General features: G+C 42.4%; 1 protein-coding gene across 4 annotated transcripts in view; it reads right to left on the bottom strand.

The window, feature by feature from the left end:
- Nucleotides 1-249: 249 nt before the first annotated feature.
- Nucleotides 250-20148, bottom strand: part of TFEB (transcription factor EB) — a 58840-nt gene continuing 38941 nt past the window's right edge. For 3 of the 4 annotated variants that reach the window (XM_077295256.1, XM_077295257.1, XM_077295258.1), the window contains exons 3-9: nt 15818-16072; nt 9489-9569; nt 9254-9374; nt 7250-7306; nt 6580-6655; nt 2849-2999; nt 250-2747 (exon numbers count right to left, since the gene is read on the bottom strand). In XM_077295256.1, coding sequence (XP_077151371.1) covers nt 2373-2747; nt 2849-2999; nt 6580-6655; nt 7250-7306; nt 9254-9374; nt 9489-9569; nt 15818-16072 — 1116 coding nt within the window. In that variant the 3' untranslated portion in view covers nt 250-2372. The remainder of the gene's footprint in view (nt 2748-2848; nt 3000-6579; nt 6656-7249; nt 7307-9253; nt 9375-9488; nt 9570-15817; nt 16073-20148) is intronic. The other variant, XM_077295259.1, reaches the window with a different exon arrangement.

The raw sequence follows: 20148 nt of genomic DNA, 5'->3' as shown, positions 1-20148 counted from the left end.
GGGGGAAAAAAATTACAAGATTAAAACAGATTATAAAGCGGCATTGTGAATAGATGCACACAACAAGCAGCAGTGTGAATAGAGGCACACACGAACAGTTTTACAGTGCAAAATATCCAGGAAACGCAACCCTCGGTCAAGGAGTAGGAGTACTCAAATAAAGATTAATTCTATCACCAACAGTGGGCACCAAGATGATGACAGTAAAGTCTGGAAGACTGCTTTCTCTATGAATTACCAATATTAATGTATTAAACAACATATTGCATTTATTGACCAAGAGCACAAATGGGCAAGAGTTGGCAGAGGACATTACCAGAGATGTACAGTAGTTGTGCATTTGCCTGCACATGGACTCCATCTACAGTGGGGAAAAATCAGGCAAAACCTTACAAACGTGGCCAGAGGAATTTCTTTTAGTAAAAGAATTGTGACACCGCTAAAGTAAAACCATACAGGACTGCACCCTACACATCAGAGATTGTGCTAAATTGCATTGTAAGAAGGCCCACCATAAAATGATGAGGCGGCAGTGGTAAGGACTAACTATCCGATAGTGCAGATCCAGAAAACCCTCTGAGGCAGAAGCCCGATTCCCTTATCTTAGGTGAACATTCCCTCCAGATGTCAAAGATGCAGTTTGTTGGCCAAAATGAGTTTCTGATTCTGCAACATCTAAACTAGAAGAAACGTTTACGGCATCATAAGCCTAAATCAAAGTTCTGATCCAGTAGCTAAATCTGCCCTCAGCAGGACTTGTACTGTTCCATGCGAGGCAGTGATTTTCTCATTTTCTTCAGAGATGACCAGTTATGTACGTACAGGCAGTGTTTTATTATCGCTGTTATAAAAAAAAAACACAACAAACAAGTGGCCAAACACCATGTCTGTCTGACAGCTACTCCCCAACCCCACCTTACACATCACCATCTTCTGTGCTTAATGGGGAGTGCGGAATAAGCCACCTGCGGACATCACTTGTGGGACGCTGAAGTCCTGTATGGCCACCAATATGGCACTCAGAGGCTGCACTCCCACTTGGATGCCTGAAAATAATTTAGCAAACACCCGTGAAGGCAAATGTCCTGAGAGCATTACGGTCAGGCAGAAACATGAAGGCACCTGTAACCCTGAGCAGTTCACAATCCTAGCAGATACTAATCAGCTAGTAATAATACAAAAGTGGCCATGAAAAAAAAGGGCATTCGTAATAAAAGGCCTCATAATAAATCATTACAGACCCTGGCAAAAGAAAGATTCTAGTAATCTAGTGAACAAGCAAAGACCGGACAAACACACACACACACACACTTCCATTCTCATGGTGACCTATACAGCATAACATAACTGTAATCGCTGTTCTCTCCACAATCGCAACCCAAGCCAAATAGTTCTTAAAGGGAATCTCAACAGGTTTTTGCCACCCAATCTAAAAGTAGCATAATGTAGAGACAGAGACCCCAATTCCAGCGATGTGTCACTTACTTGGCTGCTGGCTGTAGTTTTGTTAAAATCACTGAGCCGAGATAATCACTAGAAGACTAGCTGGTCTGCGGTCATGTATAAGCTCTGTAGAACCCCACCCTACCATTGATTAGCTCTGTCTACACTATACATGGGTTAAAGCTGCCAATCATTGATGTGGACAGGGTTATACAGAGCTCAACATTCAGAAAACTGCTAGAACGGCAGCAGATAAAAGCAGGGATTTTTTTTTTTGTTTAAAGGACAGTAAGCAGCCGGGTGAGTAATACATCACTACCATCCAGGTCTCTGTTCTTACATCATGCTCATCTCTTATGGTATAGCAAAAACCTGGCAACATATTCCCTTTAATTTAGAAATGACAAGCCTATTTTTACATTAATATCATAACCACGCTCATTCTGATCAGCATATAAGCACATGGGTCCTCCGCCGCCCGACATGTAAAGGCACTTTGGTTTCTTGGCAAATATTTCTCGCATATGTCAGAAAAGACAGAGGCAGTGATACATCTGTGGCTCCTGTAAAATAATGTCACTTTGATACACACTGATGGACGTGATCCATACGGCACTGTGTACTTCTTAGGTAGTCAGGCAACATCATGAAGATGTGTAGAGAGGCCAAAGTTCTCCAAATAACTTTAAAAACACTTATTCAACCAAGAAGAAACCATCAAGGCCAACATTTTTGTATGATTACGAGCACAGTTTGCGTATATCTGCACCAAATGGCCATGCATAGCATTTAGCAGTTGTGACTTTTCGGCTAAAAACTGTCCCATAAATAAGGCAGTGTGATTTTGGAAAATTGTGTTTAGATTGAGTTAAGTTACAGTCCATTTACGCTACAGGGTAGCATAGGTTATTCACTCCTAGATTATAATGTCACAGGCCATCCACCTCATCAATGCTGAAGCTGCTTCTTCGGCTACTGGCCTTTGACGTGCCAGGAGAGAGGGTTGAGAGGAGAGGGTCACAGGTCATCATGGGATCAGAACTTAACATAGTGTCCTCCATTAGCATGAGGTCTAGCTCTGTCCTCGAGAGAGCAGGAAAAGAAGTATCTGCACAGACACTGTCTGGGAAACCAAGCCCTGACGAAAAGTCCATTTGCTGTTGGTATGGTCCCTGCTGTGGGACTGGAAGTTGGCGCTGAACAGGCGGCATTGCTTCGGGATCCTGCTTGACGGCCTCAGTGGTGTTCATGCTTTGAGGGGAAATAGTTGGAATGCCGTGTGCCTGTGCCTGCAATTCAAGTTCCTGAAAGACAGAGGAAGTTTTAATGAGCCACTTTCGCCTGGTACACAAGGCGAATATGGCTAGAAGCCAGTACACAGCCTGTCTACGGCAGACAACGTCACCTGGACCCGAAGCCACAGCTGCTTGTTTGTTTGTTCCAGGTGTTTTGAGTGGGTTTCCAGTTCACGGCTCCGATGTTGCTCTTTCTGCATGTGCTTGATGTAGTCCACTGACGCCCTGAGGATGGTGCCTTTATTCCAGCGGGTATCACTGCTGAGAACAACAGAACGGCTATGTTATGGTCAACATGTTGCTTTCTTCAAAGCATATAAACTCATTACAAGAATTTGTTTAAGCTGGGCATATGTCATCTTGAATATGTTTTGAATTACAAAAGTATATGGGCTTTACAACATAAGAAGATCACCGTACTGCAGGGAACTGTGTATAGAAGATCATCGCACTGCAGGGAGCTGCGTAAAGGAGATCATCGCACTGCAGGGAGCTGCGTAAAGGAGATCATCGCACTGCAGGGAGCTGCGTAAAGGAGAGCACCGTACTGCAGGGAGCTGCGTAAAGGAGATCATCGCACTGCAGGGACCTGTGTATAGAAGATCATCGCACTGCAGGGAGCTGCGTAAAGGAGATCACCGCACTGCAGGGAGCTGCGTAAAGGAGAGCACCGTACTGCAGGGACCTGTGTAAAGGAGAGCACCGTACTGCAGGGAGCTGTATGTAGAAGATTACCGCACTGGAGGGAGCTGTGTATAGAAGATCATCGCACTGCAGGGAGCTGCGTAAAGGAGAGCACCGTACTGCAGGGAGCTGCATAAAGGAGATCATCGCACTGCAGGGACCTGTGTATAGAAGATCATCGCACTGCAGGGAGCTGCGTAAAGGAGATCACCGCACTGCAGGGAGCTGCGTAAAGGAGAGCACCGTACTGCAGGGACCTGTGTAAAGGAGATCATCGCACTGCAGGGACCTGTGTATAGAAGATCATCGCACTGCAGGGAGCTGCGTAAAGGAGATCACCGCACTGCAGGGAGCTGCGTAAAGGAGAGCACCGTACTGCAGGGACCTGTGTAAAGGAGATCACCGCACTACAGGGAGCTGTATGTAGAAGATTACCGCACTGGAGGGAGCTGCGAAAAGGAGATCACCGCACTGGAGGGAGCTGCGTAAAGGAGATCACCGCACTGCAGGGACCTGTGTAAAGGAGATAACCGCACTTTTTGTGGTCATACTTTGTGGAGCACTATGTAGGGCCTATTACACTGTGTGCCGCACTTTTTGTGGTCACACTTTGTGGAGGACTATGTAGGGCCTATTACACTGTGTGCCGCACTTTTTGTGGTCATACTTTTTGGAGCACTATGTGGGGCCTATAACACTGTGTGAAGCACTATGTGGGGCCTACAACACTGTGTGGAGCACCATATGGAGCCTATTACACTGTGTGGAGCACGATATGGAGCCTATTACACTGTGTGGAGCACCATATGGGGCCTATTACACTGTGTGGAGCACCATATGGGGCCTATTACACTGTGTGGAGCACTTTTTGCGGTCATACTGTGTGGAGCACTACGTGGGGCCATTATAATGAATGCAAGGCAATGCAGGTCGCCTTCATTCTGTATGGATGACTAAGTGGGACAATTATACTGTATGGAGGACTTTGTGGCCATTATACTATATGAAGCGCTATATGAGGATTACAGTTGGAAAATCATACTGTGATGGTGTTACCATTTTTTATCGCGGGCACTGAGGGAGGGGGGTACAGTAGTGTCATAATACCATGCATGTGGAGGGTACTGTGGAGGATATCATACTGTGTTTGGGGCACTTTTGTTTGCATCATACTTTATTATCTATATTATTCAAGGTTTTTTTTTTATCCCTTATTACATATTTAAATTAGGCCATGGAGCATATGCTATTTACTGTTTTTACATAACATATTCCAATGTTTCATTCTAAGATTTATTAATTAAAATATACTTTGTTCAAGGGACACCCATTTAAGTTTGTTTCCATATGAAAAAGTTTGTTATATCGGATAAGAAAAGGTACTCAATTGTAGTCATTTTTTCTAATAAATATCAAGGTTGGCCCGTGACTTTGTCCAAGTTTTTAATTTTGGCCCTCTGCGTATTTGAGTTTGCCGTCTCTGAATAACAATTAAGACTAGGTTCACACAGATTTTTATGTAGATTTAAAACATTCCATGAATACACTTTTATGTGGACTTCAAAGTGGTTCAACTTAAAAAAAAAAAAATCTGATTGACCTAGCCTGAACTCACAAATGGTAGCAACTTAGCCCCACATCCTTATGGATGCTCCGCAGTTTCACTGTAGCCAAGGTGCATTTTTCTTTATAGGCTTCATTTCGAGCTCTAGTTTGATTTCATTTGCCCAATACACGCAATTCAATATTTTAAGAGAAGAATTGAGGCTTGTCTATGTTAATTTTGGCAAAACGCAATTGCTCATTTTAAGACTTTCTGCAAGCAGTGTGGTCCTCCCGGGCCATGTTTTGTTAACCACGTGTAATGGGTTGAACTCCGCCTGAAGATCTCGGGGTGTTGTTTTTTTAAGCCACATTTCACGCCAAGTTTCATAGGATTCTCTTTCAACCACACCTTGGAAGGTTCTCTACCTAAGGTTCAATGAGCAGCAAATGTCTTTCTGTTGAAGCTGGGATGCTAAGGTTTGTGGAGTCTTGCATCACTTACACTGCTTGCGCTTCACGATAGCAGCAAGGAGCAGAAAATAAAAAAAAACTGTCTATTTAAGAAAAGCCACCATTCATAGGCGAATTAAAATAACGTGAACAGAGACAAGGTGGGGATAGGGGAGTCCAATTAATCACCGGTTATTCGTAGTCTGTCCTCTGCACAAATGGCACCCTTTGTTTTCAGTTTTAAACTTTTTTTTTGTCTTGTATTTGGTAAGCAAACAGGAATTGCAATTTCATACAACACTTTCATATTACGATTTTTTTTTTTTTTTTTTTTTTACAGGCTGTAATTAAATTTAAGGGTGCCAAAAATGTTGACTACAACTGAAGGTTTTATATTGCCCTTGCAATTTTTTTTTTTTAAAGTACTTGGATTTTTAAAGAACTGAAATCATTCCATAGGAAAACTGCTTTTGAAAAGTCTGGAAGGATTTTACAGTTTCAGAAAATGATAGCACATTGTGAGCTTTGGGACTTCTACTGAACTTGAGAGTGAAGTGGCCACAAGCCAAGTGCAGCACTGAGTCGCCATCACCGTTATCTTACTGATCAGAAGTCCCCATCTACAGCATTGTCCAATTTATATACATGGGTCTGGTTGCAGTTCCCTGCATGGCAAGATAGGATGAAGTATTGCTGTGCAGGCAAAAATTAGAGGGGAACGCAGCACTATATTGGCAGTGTGCAGTTGTCTCTCATGACTGTTCAGAACCAGAGGTCGATCCACACGGATTATAAAGTGATGGCAGATCATAATACGAGGCAGAAATTGCACAATCCACAATTACATATCCAACATACGGGTGCATGCAACAACATTTCCTGGTCCAGAGAATCACCACAAATCCAAGGAAAAGAAGACCGTACTAGCACATGTTTCAACCTCAATGATCTTTGCTTAGCATGTCTTCGTTATATGCAATCGCTTTATAGATTTTTATTATGTTTGTTTTTTTTTTTTAAAAGGGGTTTCCTATACATCATAAACATTGCTGTATGCCCCAATCTCTACAAATATAAAGACCTTCTTAACCTCTTAAACAGGTGACGATCGGCAAATATTTCTCTACATTGCAACTGGTTTTAGTTTTATTAAGCAACGTACAGGTCAGTCGTCTTTGGGATTAAAGTTCCAAGCTCCTTTATCCGATCATTGATGTTAAAGCGTCGTCTTCTTTCAACTGAAAACAGACAAAAAGTGATTCAGTAATTATTAAAGCTTTTCATCCATCTTTTTTTATTTAAAAACAAGTAAAAAGGGATGTCCACTACTAGGACGACCCCTTCTCATTCCTCATGTTTGGGCCAGGGAAAATAAAAACAATTAGTCACCTTCCGTGCTGGTGGTGTTCTAACGGTGTCTGCCCTTATGTTACCAGGACTCGCGTGCCGTTATGACAGGAGCCTCCAGCTCCCAATCAGCGCTGTCCCCGCCTTCAGACAAACATGAAGAGGAAGTCAGAGTAGCCGCAGCCCTGGCTAGTCTGCTAATATTCAATATGTCTGATGGCGGGGACAGAGAGGCCGGCGGTGACTGGGCGCATGCTCTTGTGACGTAAAAACGTCATGTGAGGTCCCGGGAATCCGAGTGCCAACATCCCTGGAACAGCGTTGTCTGCGAGTATTGGTGTTTTTATTTAAACAGGGCCAAACATGAGGAATGAGAAGGGGCTGTCCTAGTAGTGGACAACACCTTTAAACTGTAGTCAAGAGCAATCTAAAAGCCTTGTGATGCTCATCAAGTAGAATGCAGCAAAAGGTAGGCTATGACGTACTCATGTTATGCGTGTCCTTCTTTTGACGTTCACGGACGAGGGCGCGCTTGTCAGCATCTGTAAGCATAATAAACAAATCAAGTTAGCCAGGACAATACTGTGGCTCCAATGGTTTGTTATGTCTAGTTTAAAAGGGATACAGATTGTTAATACTTGGTTATTAAACATTGTGTTGCAAATTGAGGGAGAGGGCAGCTGCAGGCTTTGCTAGCAGCCAGCATTTCAGATTCTGGCTTAATAGCTGGGGGGAATAAAAAATCAAATCGAGGCAAGAAATCTAAAAGGTGATTAAAGTTCCTATACACATTACAGTAAATTTACATGAATCTGCCAATATTGCCAGGAAAGGTCAACTTCCTAAATCTTGCCCAAAGCTTCACATTAGGGAAGAAAAGGAGAGCAACTCGAGTTTACATGCCTGATCCTTTGGTTCCCCCTGGAGAGAAGCTGCCACTAGAGATGTCTCGCAGCAGTTTACCATCCTCTCCTTATACCTCTCTATGCTCCAACTCCAATTTGCAGTTGCCTCTAAGCCAATGGGGAGAGATTTAGCTGCTATGTAGTCTCCAATACACAATGTACAGAGAAGTGGAGACATTCCTGCTCTCCTATCTCTGTGTAGCATATGTTAAGAGGAAATGGAGGACATTACACAGCTGTAGAGTAAAGTGAATTTTTCAATATTTGGTTCGGATTACGATCGCCGGCGAATATTGTATTTGTAAAATTTGCCGAACGCCACTGGAGTCAATGGGAGAAGAAACGAACGATTATGTTCGGAAACAACTGTAAACATACATTCGACAGGAATAGGGTACCAATATGGCAAAATAGGGTTTGGTGATCGTTTCCGAACATATTCGCTCATCTCTACACAGCAGTACAGAGCAGTGTGGCTGTAAATCCAGCACTGGGGGAGGGAGATAAACACATGCAAGAAAGCTGCAGCACTGTCTCTTCCACTCATTCGGTGCCCTTCTCCATAGTCTTGCTTAAATTAAAGGAGTTTCCCCGCACAGTTGTGATCACATAACTAGATTCTCAGTCTGTTCTCTCAATGTTCTATCGAGAGAAGCAGGTAAGAATCCAGTTATCACATACCCACAACTATATAAATTGCAGATATGCAGTCTTGTGATTACCCACTCACGTTGTAAATCCAGTAGATTGCACAACGTCACAATTCCGCAACAGAATGCCTGCAGACTCTCCAAACCAGAACCTCCCATTTTTTTTTAAATTTTTTTTAAGTCAGATCTTAATTGAACATTTTCAAATTTAAGGACATTTACAGAGAAAAAGGGAAAAAAAAACGTTCGACAGACGGAGAAAATATTGTTGGTTACTGTTAGGACAGGTTAAATACAATAAGTACAAGTTAGTTGGAAAAAGTCAATTCAAGAAATATAATGCATCTTGAATTGATGTACTACTTAGACCTAGTGCTTTAAAAAAAAAAAAAAACACCCTAGATGGTATCCCTCTAACTCTCTTGATGCCAACCTTGATCCATCAATCCGTGGGGCAGAAAGCTTGTAATATTGTTGTTGTTTTTTTTTGTAATTAAATGCCCCTTTGCAAATTAACTAACCAGTTGATTTTATTTATAAACTCCGGGATTGTAGGGACCTGGTCCAATATTGAGCCATTAATTTCCTAGCCATGAGCAATGCACGGGACAATTCATTGGTAGTCAAGTCCTCAACATACCTCAGTATACACACACCAAAAAAAACAGATTTCAGATGAAATAAATAAATAAATAAATAAATAAATAAATAAAGTGACCATTTAGCCGTTTTTTGTTTTTTTTTCCAACACAATTACTATAAGTAATGCCTAGATGCCGGCTCATTCATCATACACAAATTGATTTCAATGTTTTAAACACCTCTACTTGCAGTCAATGTCCTAGGCACTTAGTATTTTCTTATGATAAAATGTTAGAGTTCGGATGTAAGTTTATGTACAGAATTAGATATAATGCATGCTCTTTTACAGTACCTGTAAGTTCCCTCTTTATAGCCAGGTCTGCTGGGCAGGAATTGCTGGTGACACCTACAACAGTATCATTTAGCTGCGAATTCTCACTGTACAGGCCCAAGTGGCTACTGGAAAAAGAAAGCTGCAAACAAGAAGAATGAGGACAGAAGTAATGCAACAGTGAAGAAAAATGATTTATGCAATTAGACCCAGACATGCGATCTACCCAATCTCATTCACTCAGAAACATACATACCGTGTTTGGCATGGACAGGGCAGGTTCTGTGTACACAAACATGTCATCTAGACCTATGATGTTATCAAGGACTTCATCCATCTGAAAAGAGGCAGCAAAGATTGATTGTCACTTACTCCGTCAATACTCACGTATTTATACACACAATGTACAAATATGTACCCACACCAACATCATTTATTAAAATAAAGAATAATTATTTGTTCAACCATCTAATCCAAAGGTGAAGAACAGTCCTTGAAGTCTGAAGCATCAACGTTTGTGTGGAACAATCTAAAAAAGTATTTTACAGTATGTAATTGTACAATACTGTGCAAAAGTGTTAGGCAGGTACAGAAAAAAAATTATACAATGTAAGAATGCTTTAAAAAAAAAAAAAAAAAAAAAATAGTAGTGTTATGGATTTGATTTCTATTGATGAAAAACTATTTGCTGTGACCAAACCTTGCCTTCAGAACAGCATCAATTCTTCTGGATATACGTGATGATGTGATCATCAGGCTATGTGCATAGGTTGCGGATTGGTGTGCGGATTTTTCCGCACTGTTTTTGCAAAATCCGCAGGTAAACCGCACTGCGGATTACCCGTGGTTTTTCTGCGGATTCCACCTGCGGAATTCCTATTGAGGAGCAGGTGTAAACCGCTGCGGAATCCGCACAAAGAATTGCCATGCTGCGGAACACCACTTCGTTTCCACGCATTTTTTTCCGCAGCATGTGCACTGTGGATTTGGCTTTCCATACATTTACATGGTACTGTACAACGCATGGAAAACAGCTGCACAGCAAAATCCGCAATATGTGCACATAGCCTCACAACTACCATTTTTCATGTGTAGGATGAAATACAATCATTAACTGAAACAGAAATATCTGTGTGAGGCTTAACCCCTTTCTGACCTCGGACGGGATAGTACGTCCAAGGTCCGATACCGCGCTTTGATGCAGGGCTTTGCGGTGAGCCTGCATCAAAGCCGGGACATGTCAGCTGTTTTGAACAGCTGACATGTGCCCGCAATAGCGGCGGGTGAAATCGCGATTCATCCGCCGCTATTAACTAGTTAAATGCCGCTGTCAAACGCAGACAGCGGCATTTAACCGGCGCTTCCGGCCGGGAATGAGCGCATCGCCGACCCCCGTCACATGATCGGAGGTCGGCGATGCTTCAGCATTGTAACCATAGAGGTCCTTGAGACCTCTATGGTTACTGATCCCCGGTAGCTGTGAGTGCCGACCACAGGGTGGCGCTCACAGCACACCTGCATTTCTGCTACATAGCAGCGAACATCAGATCGCTGCTATGTAGCAGAGCCGATCGTGTTGTGCCAGCTTCTAGCCTCCCATGGAGGCTATTGAAGCATGGCAAAAGAAAAAAAAAAAAAGTAAAAAAAAAAAAATGTGAAAAAAAAAAAATAAATAAATAAAAGTTTAAATCACCCCCCTTTCGCCCCATTCAAAATAAATCAATAAAAAAAATAATCAAACCTACACATATTTGGTATCGCCGCGTTCAGAATCGCCCGATCTATCAATAAAAAAAAGCATTAACCTGATCGCTAAACGGCGTAACGAGTAAAAAATTTGAAATTACTTTTTTTGGTTGCCGCGACATTGCATTAAAATGCAATAACGGGCGATCAAAAGAACGCATCTGCACCAAAATGGTATCATTAAAAACGCCAGCTCGGCACGCAAAAAATAAGCCCTCAACCAACCCCAGATCATGAAAAATGGAGACGCTACGAGTATCGGAAAAATGGCACCATTTTTTTTTTTTTTTTAGCAAAGTTTGGATTTTTTTTTCACCACTTAGATAAAAAAGAACCTAGTCATGTTAGGTGTCTATGAACTCGTAATGACCTGGAGAATCATAATGGCAGGTCAGTTTTAGCATTTAGTGAACCTAGCAAAAAAAGCCAAACAAAAAAACAAGTGTGGGACTGCACTTTTTTTTGCAATTTCACCGCACTTGGAATTTTTTTCCCATTTTCTAGTACACGACATGGTAAAACCAAATGATGTCGTTCAAAAGTACAACTCGTCCCGCAAAAAATATGCCCTCACCTGGCCAAATTGACGGAAAAATAAAAAAAGTTATGGCTCTGGGAAGGAGGGGCATTATGATTCTCCAGGTCAGTACGAGTTCATACACACCTAACATGACTAGGTTATTTTTTATCTAAGTGGTGAAAAAAAAATTCCAAACTTTGCAAAAAAAAAAAAAAAATTGCGCTATTTTCCGATACTCGTAGCGTCTGCATTTTTCGTGATCTGGGGCCGGTTGAGGGCTTATTTTTTGCGTGCCGAGCTGGCGTTTTTAATGATACCATTTTGGTGCAGACACGTTCTTTTGATCGCCCGTTATTGCATTTTAATGCAACGTTGCGACAACCAAAAAAACGTAATTCTGACGTTTCGAATTTTTTTCTTGTTACGCCGTTTAGCGATCAGGTTAATTATTTTTTTTTTTCATTGATAGATTGGGCGATTCTGAACGCGGCGATACTTTTTTTTTTATTGATTTATTTTGAATGGGGCGAAAGGGGGGTGATTTAAATTTTTATATTTTTTCACATTTTTCTTTTTTTTACTTTTGCCATGCTTCAATAGCCTTCATGGGAGGCTAGAAGCTGGCACAACACGATCGGCTCTGCTACATAGCAGCGATCTGATGTTCGCTGCTATGTAGCAGAAATGCAGGTGTGCTGTGAGCGCCGACCACAGGGTGGTGCTCACAGCTGCCGGGGATCAGTAACCATAGAGGTCTCAAGGACCTCTATGGTTACTATCCTGAAGCATCGCTGACCCCCGATCATGTGACGGGGGTCGGCGATGCGATCATTTCCGGCCACCCGGCTGGAAGCACCGGTTAAATGCCGCTGTCTGCGTTTGACAGTGGCATTTAACTAGTTAATAGCGGCGGGTGAATCGCGATTTCACCCGCCGCTATTGCGGGCACATGTCAGCTGTTCAAACAGCTAACATGTCCCGGCTTTGATGCGGGCTCACCGCGGAGCCCTGCATCAAACCAGGGGATCTGACCTCGGACGTACTATCCCGTCCGAGGTCAGAAAGGGGTTAAGTTCTGGACATGGTCAGAACCCCAAACAGAAACCCAATGGGTCAATCTTCTAAAATAAATTGCACAAATAAAGATTTCTATTAGTGAGTGAACGAGATACTGTCCTGGCCTCCTTCATTACTTGGTCACCACTGCTCAAAACAATAAAGCAACACTTCAATAACACAATGTAACAAGTCAATCACAATTCTGTGAAACCAACCTGTCCAGTTATGTTATGAAGCAACACCAACAATGAATCAATTTCTCCTGCTGTTGTGCAAATGGAACAGACAACAGATAGCGATGATAGGCAATTACAAAGACAACCCGTATAAAAAGAGTGGTCCTGCAGGGGGTGACCACAGACCATTTCTAAGTTCTCATCTTTTTTGTCTATTTTGGTCTCTTTTGCATTTTGTCATTGCTCTCACTCCTAGAGTTATTATAAAGTGGCATGAGGCAGTGTCTACAACCTACAGAAGCTTTTCAGGTAGTGCAGCTCATCCTTGATGGCACATCAATGTGAGCTGTGGCAAAAAGGGCAGCTGTAACTGTTAGGACAGTGTCTAGAGCATGAAGCAGAGCCCAGGAGAGATGGAGGAGAACATAGGAGAGCAATAATCCAGCAGCAAGACCGCTACCTCCTCCTTTGTGCAAGGAGGAACAGGAGGAGAAGTGCCAGAGCCCTGCAAAATGACCTCCGGCAGGCCACTAACATCCACATGTCTACTCTGACATTCAGAAACAGACACCATGAGGGCCCGGCGTCTACAAGTGGATGTTGTGCCTACAGCTCAACACCATACAGGGCAATTGGAATTTGCCAGAGAACACGAATATTGGTAGATTCAACATTGGGGCCCTGTGCTCTTCATTGATGAATGTTCACACAGAGCACATGTGACAGATGTGAGTCTGGAGACGCCATGGAGAACGTTCTGCTGCCTGCAACATCCTCCAGCATGAACTATTTGGCAGTGGATCAGTAATGGTGTGGGGATGCATTTCTTTGGAGGGCCACACAGCCCTCCATGTACTAGCCAGAGGTACGCTGACTGCCATTAGATACCGGGATGATATCCTCAGATCCATTGTGAGACCATATGCAGGTGCCCTGGGTTCTTTGTGATGCATGACAATGCTAGACCTCATGTGGCTGAATTATGTCAGCAGTTTCTGCATTGAAGCTATGTACTGGCCTACTCGTTCCCCAGACCCGAATCCAATCAAGCACATCTGGGACACCATATCTCGTTCCACCCACCAACACCACTTTTCACCAGACTGTCCAGGAATTGACTGATGCTTTCATCCAGGTCTGGGGGGAGATTCGCCACCTTATCAGGACCATGCCCAGGCTATTTAGGGAGGTAATATAGGCACGTAGGGGCCATACACACACTACTGAGCATCATTTCCTTGTCTTGAAGCATTTCCACTGAAGTTGGATCAGCTGGTATTTTGATTTTCCACTTTGATTTCAAGTATCATTCCAAATCCAGAACTTCATGGGATATTAATTTTTATTTACATTGATCATTTTTACGTTTTACTGTTCGCAACGCATTCCACTATGTAATGAATAAAGATTTGCAGATAATATGAACTAGATAGTTATCATATGAAACATACAGTGGGGAAAAATTTATTTAGTCACCCACCAATTGTGCAAGTTCTCCCACTTAAAAAAGATGAGAGAGGCCTGTAATTGACATCATAGGTAGACCACAAGAGTCAAAATGATAAAAAAAAATCCAGAAAATTACCTTGTCTGATTTGGCAAGATTTATTTTTCAAATTATGGTGGAAAATAAGTATTTGGTCAACTAAAAATATGCAAAATTTCTGGCTCTCACAGACCTGTAACTTCTTCTTTAAGAGGCTCCTTTGTCCTCCACTCATTACCTGTAGTAATGGCCCCTGTGTGAACTTGTTATCAATATATAAAAGACAGCTGTCCACAACCTCAAACAGTCACACTCCAAACTCCACTATGGTGAAGACCAAAGAGCTGTCAAAGGACACCAGAAACAAAACTGTAGCCCTGCACTAGGCTGGGAAGACTGAATCTGCAATAGACAAGCAGCTTGGTGTGATGAAATCAACTGTGGGAGCAATAATAAGAAAATGGAAGACATAGAAGACCACTGAATCTCCGTCGATCTGGGGCTCCACGCAAGATCTCACCCCGTGGGGTCAAAATGATCACAAGAATGGTGAGTAAAAATCCCAGAACCACACGGGGGGGGAACTAGTGAATGACCTGCATAGAGCTGGGGCCATCGTAACGAAGGCTACCATCAGTAACACACTACGCCACCAGGGACTCAGATCCTGCTTACGGCAGTACATGTCTGGGCCCGTTAGAAGATTGCTAGAGAGCATTTGGATTATCCAGAAGAGTACTGGGAGAATGTCATACGGTCTGATGAAACCAAAGTAGAACTGTTTTGGTAGAAACAAAACTTGTCATGTTTGGAGGAGACAGAATGCTGAGTTGCATCCAAAGAACACCATACCAACTGTGAAGCATGGAGGTGGCAACATCATGCTTTGGGGCTGTTTCTCTGCAAAGGAACCAGGACGACTGATTGGTGTATATGAAAGAATGAATGGGGCCATGTATCGTGAGATATTGAGTGCAAACCTCCTTCCATCAGCAAGGGCATTGAAGATGAAACGTGGATGGGTCTTTCAGCATGACAATGATCCAAAGCACACTGCCAGGGCAACGAAGGAGTGGCTTCGTAAGAAGCATATGAAGGTCCTGGAGTGACCTAGACAGTATCGAGATCTCAACCTCATGGAAAACCTTTGGAGGGAATTGAAAGTCCGTGTTGCCCAGCGACAGGCCCAAAACCATCACTGCTCTAGAGGAGATATGCAGGAGGAATGGGCCAACATACCACCAACAGTGTGTGCCAACCTTGTGAAGACTTACAGAAATCGCTTGACCTCTGTCATTGCCAACAAAGGATATATAGCAAAATATTGAGATGAACTTTTGTTAGTGCCCAATTGCTTATTTTCCACCACAACTTGCAAAAATAAATCTTGCCAAATCAGACAAGGTGATTTTCTGGATTTGTTTTCTCATTTTGACTCTCACAGTTGTGGTCTACCTATGATGTAAATTACAGGCCTCTCTCATCTTTTTAAGTGGGAGAACTTGCACAATTGGTGGCTGACAAAATACTTCATTTCCCCACTGTAAGTGGCACCCAGGCAAACACTGCCTGGTAGACAATACACGGTAATCACTCACCTCTCTTTCTGGGTTAGAGCACAGGTTCATTCTGGCCATGGGACTGTTAGGTGCACTGTTTCCTGCTGAAGATGAAAGGCGTGCTTGGCGGTGGGCAGGAGAAGTTGGAGCAGGAGGGGGTTTTGGAGACAGTCTGAGTGGATTTATTTGGGAGGCGAATTTGTTTCCATAAGTGTCTGATAGATAATCTCGAACCTTCTTGTCTCTAGACTGTTGTATATGGTAAGAAGTTGGGTTCTCCAAGTAGGACTGAACCTGTGGTAGACAAAAGATTTAAATAGTTAGAATTATCTTAAAATGCTTTTTGTATTTATTTATTTTTTTTAATTACCATATACAACTTCCCATAAAAATTGAGAGGGAAGAACATGTGAAAACACCTCTCCTTTCGCAGGGAAAGCAAGAAACAACCAGGGTACCCCAATTCTCAAGAAACATGCAATCCCAGGGGCCAGACCCACAACTATTACACATTTGGGTCAAATCCAGGAATAGGCCACAAACAAATGTCTGAGAAGTCAGTTTCTTGGAAAGACTCATAAATTAATACAGGGGAAAAAAACATTTTAAACCAAAAAGGTGTCCAGGTTTATGACATTTGAGATAGAACAGCATAGCAGTGCAGCACTTGGGACCTGGGCTTAAATCTGACCAAAGACAGTATCTTAGTAGAGTTTCCTCCAACATCCAAAATACCGTACATACCAATCGGGAACTTTGAGAGCCCCAATGGAAACAATTGGTGATGACAAGGTCTGTAAAGTGCTGTGGCACTATATAAGTAAGCATTTCAAATACCGTATTTTCTGGCGTATAAGACGACTGGGCGTATAAGACGACCCCCAACTTTTCCATATAAAATATGGAGTTTGGGATATACTCGCCGTATAAGACGGGGGTCATCTTATACGCCCAGTCATCTTATACCGCGTGTGCGGTCCGGATGGTTCCCAGGGTCTGGAGGAGAGGAGACTCTCCTTCAGGCCCTGGGATCCATATTCATGTAAAAAAAAGAATAAAAATAAAAAATATGGGATATACTTACCCTCCGACAGCCCCGGCTCTCAGCGGTGCAAGCGGCGGCCTCCGTTCCTAAGGATGCATTGAGCGAAGGACCTTAGATGACGTCGCGGTCAATATCCTAATCACTTCCAGGACTACTCCTTTAAAGCTTAAGATATTTCCTAATGACATTGGTTATATGTTTGGGAAGGTTACCCTGCAGTAGAATAAATTTGGAGCCAATTTGATGCCTATGGTATTACATGATGGTTAAGAATCTGCCTGCATTTCTCAGGATTGATGGCACCATTATTCTTGACGAAAACCCCAACTTCAATTAGTGAAATCTAGCCCCAAACTTACAAGGAACCTCCATTCCCCACAGACTCATTATTGTACCTCTCCTGCCCTTTGGCAAACAAACTGTTTTCTGTTACAGCTATATATTTCACATTTTGATTCCTCAGTCCAGTGCCCCTGCTGTTATTTTTCTGTACTTAGTTCCTATGTTTTTGTGCCTAGTTGAATCACTTGACCTTGTTTCCATGTCGAAGGTAGAGTTTGACCACAGTTATTCCATGAAGACCACCACTGGCCTAACTTCACCTAGCAGAAGTTGGGTGTAGCTGGATCTCACTTGTTGCTTCCAGTCCTGAGCTGACACTGCTGAATATCTTCTGATTTTTATGGGAAGCAAGCAAGAGGTCTTTCATCTGATATACTAAATTTCCTCGGCTAACTGCATCTTCAAACCTCAATGTTGCCTATTTTTTTGTGTCTTCAATGCTGAGCAATGAAGGGCAGATACTTATCCATCATGCAACATTATCAGCAGGGATTTGGATTGGCTCCAAATATATACTGCTGCAGGATAACACCACCAAATATAAAGCAAATGTCATTAAAAAAAAACCACTATATTCAAAAGGAATGGAAAGCAAAAGGAAGAGCAAGGAGTTCTGGAAGTGCTGATCTGGCATTCACACAGCCATGAACTTAATCATTGAGTCTGTCTAGGATTACATGCAGAAGCAGAAGGATCTGAGCAAAGATACATTGACAGAATATCTGTGGTAAAATTTTCAAAGAAGTTTGGAACTACCTCTCTCCAGATTCCCTTCAAAAACTGTTTGCATGTGTGCACAAGAGTGTGGGTGTGTGTGTGTGTGGGTGGGTGTGTGTGTGTCTGTGTGTGTACAAGAATTGATGCTTTGATGCCATTTTGAAAGCAAAAGGTGGTCACAACAAATAGTGTTTGGAAGTAACATTCTCTTTTGTTTATTCCCTTTTTATCAATTAAAATGCAAACTATTCAAATGTTTTTCTCAAGTTGTTTCTTGAGCAGCACACAGCTTTTCAGCCTCTTTACTTCCTTGTTGTTGGTAGGCTGACACTTTGCCTTGATTGATAGTTCTGGTCTGATGGTTGCATTTCAGTGTGGCTGCAGTACTGAAAGCCCGGCTGCCTGGAAGAAATTCGCTTCATTCCTCTTAGCAGCCTCCAGCTTTCAGTCATAGATGAGCGACTGGTGGAGCTTCAAGCACAAAGTGAGCGGCTGTAACCTTGCCCCAGAACTGACAGCTGGCTCTGCCATGTATCAGTACCAAGTCGACTAAGTCAGTACCACGGCAGTGGTTCCAGCTCCATTCACTGTGTACTGAGTGGAGACTGATGCCGCGTCTCTTTGACAAAGCAAAAGACTGCTGGGAGTGCAGTAGCACTGCTTCAAATTGCTGCTAATCTGCATATTGACCCCATAAATGCAGGTTAATTGTGTGTTATTGTTTTTTAACTTTACAGTTTCCCTTTAAGGTACTGAGAGACAATAATGGTCTTTCAGTGCTTTTTCTGAAATCTACACTGTTCTTACTATATTTAAACTAACAAAAAAAAAAAATCAAAATTCCAAGAAAGAGGTTTTATCAAAAAATACAAAAAGTCTTTATTGTTAAATAGGAATATATGGAAACGGGGGAGGGAACCGACAAAGACATGCACATGTGAGATAATGGGCACACTAGCTAATAGGGCATGCAGTATGTAGAGACGCCATATAACCCTAAATATATTACACATTCCCAATAGGCCTAATATAAGGTAGAAAAGAGTATCCAATAAGTATACAAAGTAATATTCATTGTGCAACAACAAGTATATACCTGATCAGGTGGCTGGGATTGTATCACAGTGCACCCTCCACTGTTCTTACTATATTTGCATATACAAATTTTGGTGCCCTTGAACAAGTACACAATTTGAGAAAGCGACAGTAGTAATTAGGAGAATTAATCTGGAAAATGCTGATGTGCAGGCCAAGGTATTGTGATTTTGCAGGACTGATAAGAGCTCCATCCAGAGCCGAGAATGAGTGGAAAGTGAGCAATTAAATGCGGTAACTCAGAAGTTAAAGGGGTTGTTCATAACTTTTATATTGATGGCCTAAACCTTAAGGTAGGTTAGCAATATCAGATCGATGGGGGGTAAGACAAACAAGACCGCCCACCGATCAGCTGTTCCCGGTGATGTCTGGAGCTGTGCTGCTCCGCTCATCATCTCATTTGGCTGCCTTTGGCACTTTCCCTGATCGGATATTGATGACCTACAGCTCTGGCTAAAATTAAGAGACCACTGCAAAATGTTCAGTTTGTCTGATTTTTCTCTTTATAGGTATATTTTTGAGTAAAATGTAAATTGTTCTTTTATTCTATAAACTGCTGACAACATGTCTCTGAATTTCCAAGCAATAAATTTTGTATTTTTTTCTGACAAAGAAAAATGGTCAATAAAATAAATAAATAACAGTGCTTTCAGACCTCAAATAATGCAAAGAAAACAAGTTCATAATCATTTAGAAACAACAACACTAATGTTTTAACTCAGGAAGAGTTCAGAAATCAATATTTTGTGGAATAACCATGATTTTTAATCACAGCTTTCATGCGTCTTGGCATGCTTTCCACCAGTCTTTCTGATTCTGGCGCAAAAATGTAAACAGTTCTTCTTTGTTTGATGGCTTGTGACTATCCATCATCCTCTTGATTACATTCCAGAGGTTTTCAATGGGGTTCAGATCTCGAGATTGGAGTGGCCATAACAGGGTTTTGATGTGGTGGTCTCTTAAGGTACCTTCACACGAAACGACGCTGCAGCGATAGTGACAACGATGCCGATCGCTGCAGCGTCGCTGTTTGATCGCTGGAGAGCTGTCACACAGACCGCTCTCCAGCGACCAACGATGCCGAGGTCCCCGGGTAACCAGGGCCGCGCTTAGTAACCCGATGTTTACCCTGGTTACCAGCGTAAAATGTAAAAAAAACAAACAGTACATA

Source organism: Ranitomeya variabilis, chromosome 3, assembly GCF_051348905.1.
Source record: "Ranitomeya variabilis isolate aRanVar5 chromosome 3, aRanVar5.hap1, whole genome shotgun sequence".
Classification (NCBI taxonomy): Eukaryota; Metazoa; Chordata; class Amphibia; order Anura; family Dendrobatidae; genus Ranitomeya; species Ranitomeya variabilis.
Note: the sequence above shows the minus strand (reverse complement) of the source record. Positions and strands in the feature narration are given on the sequence as shown.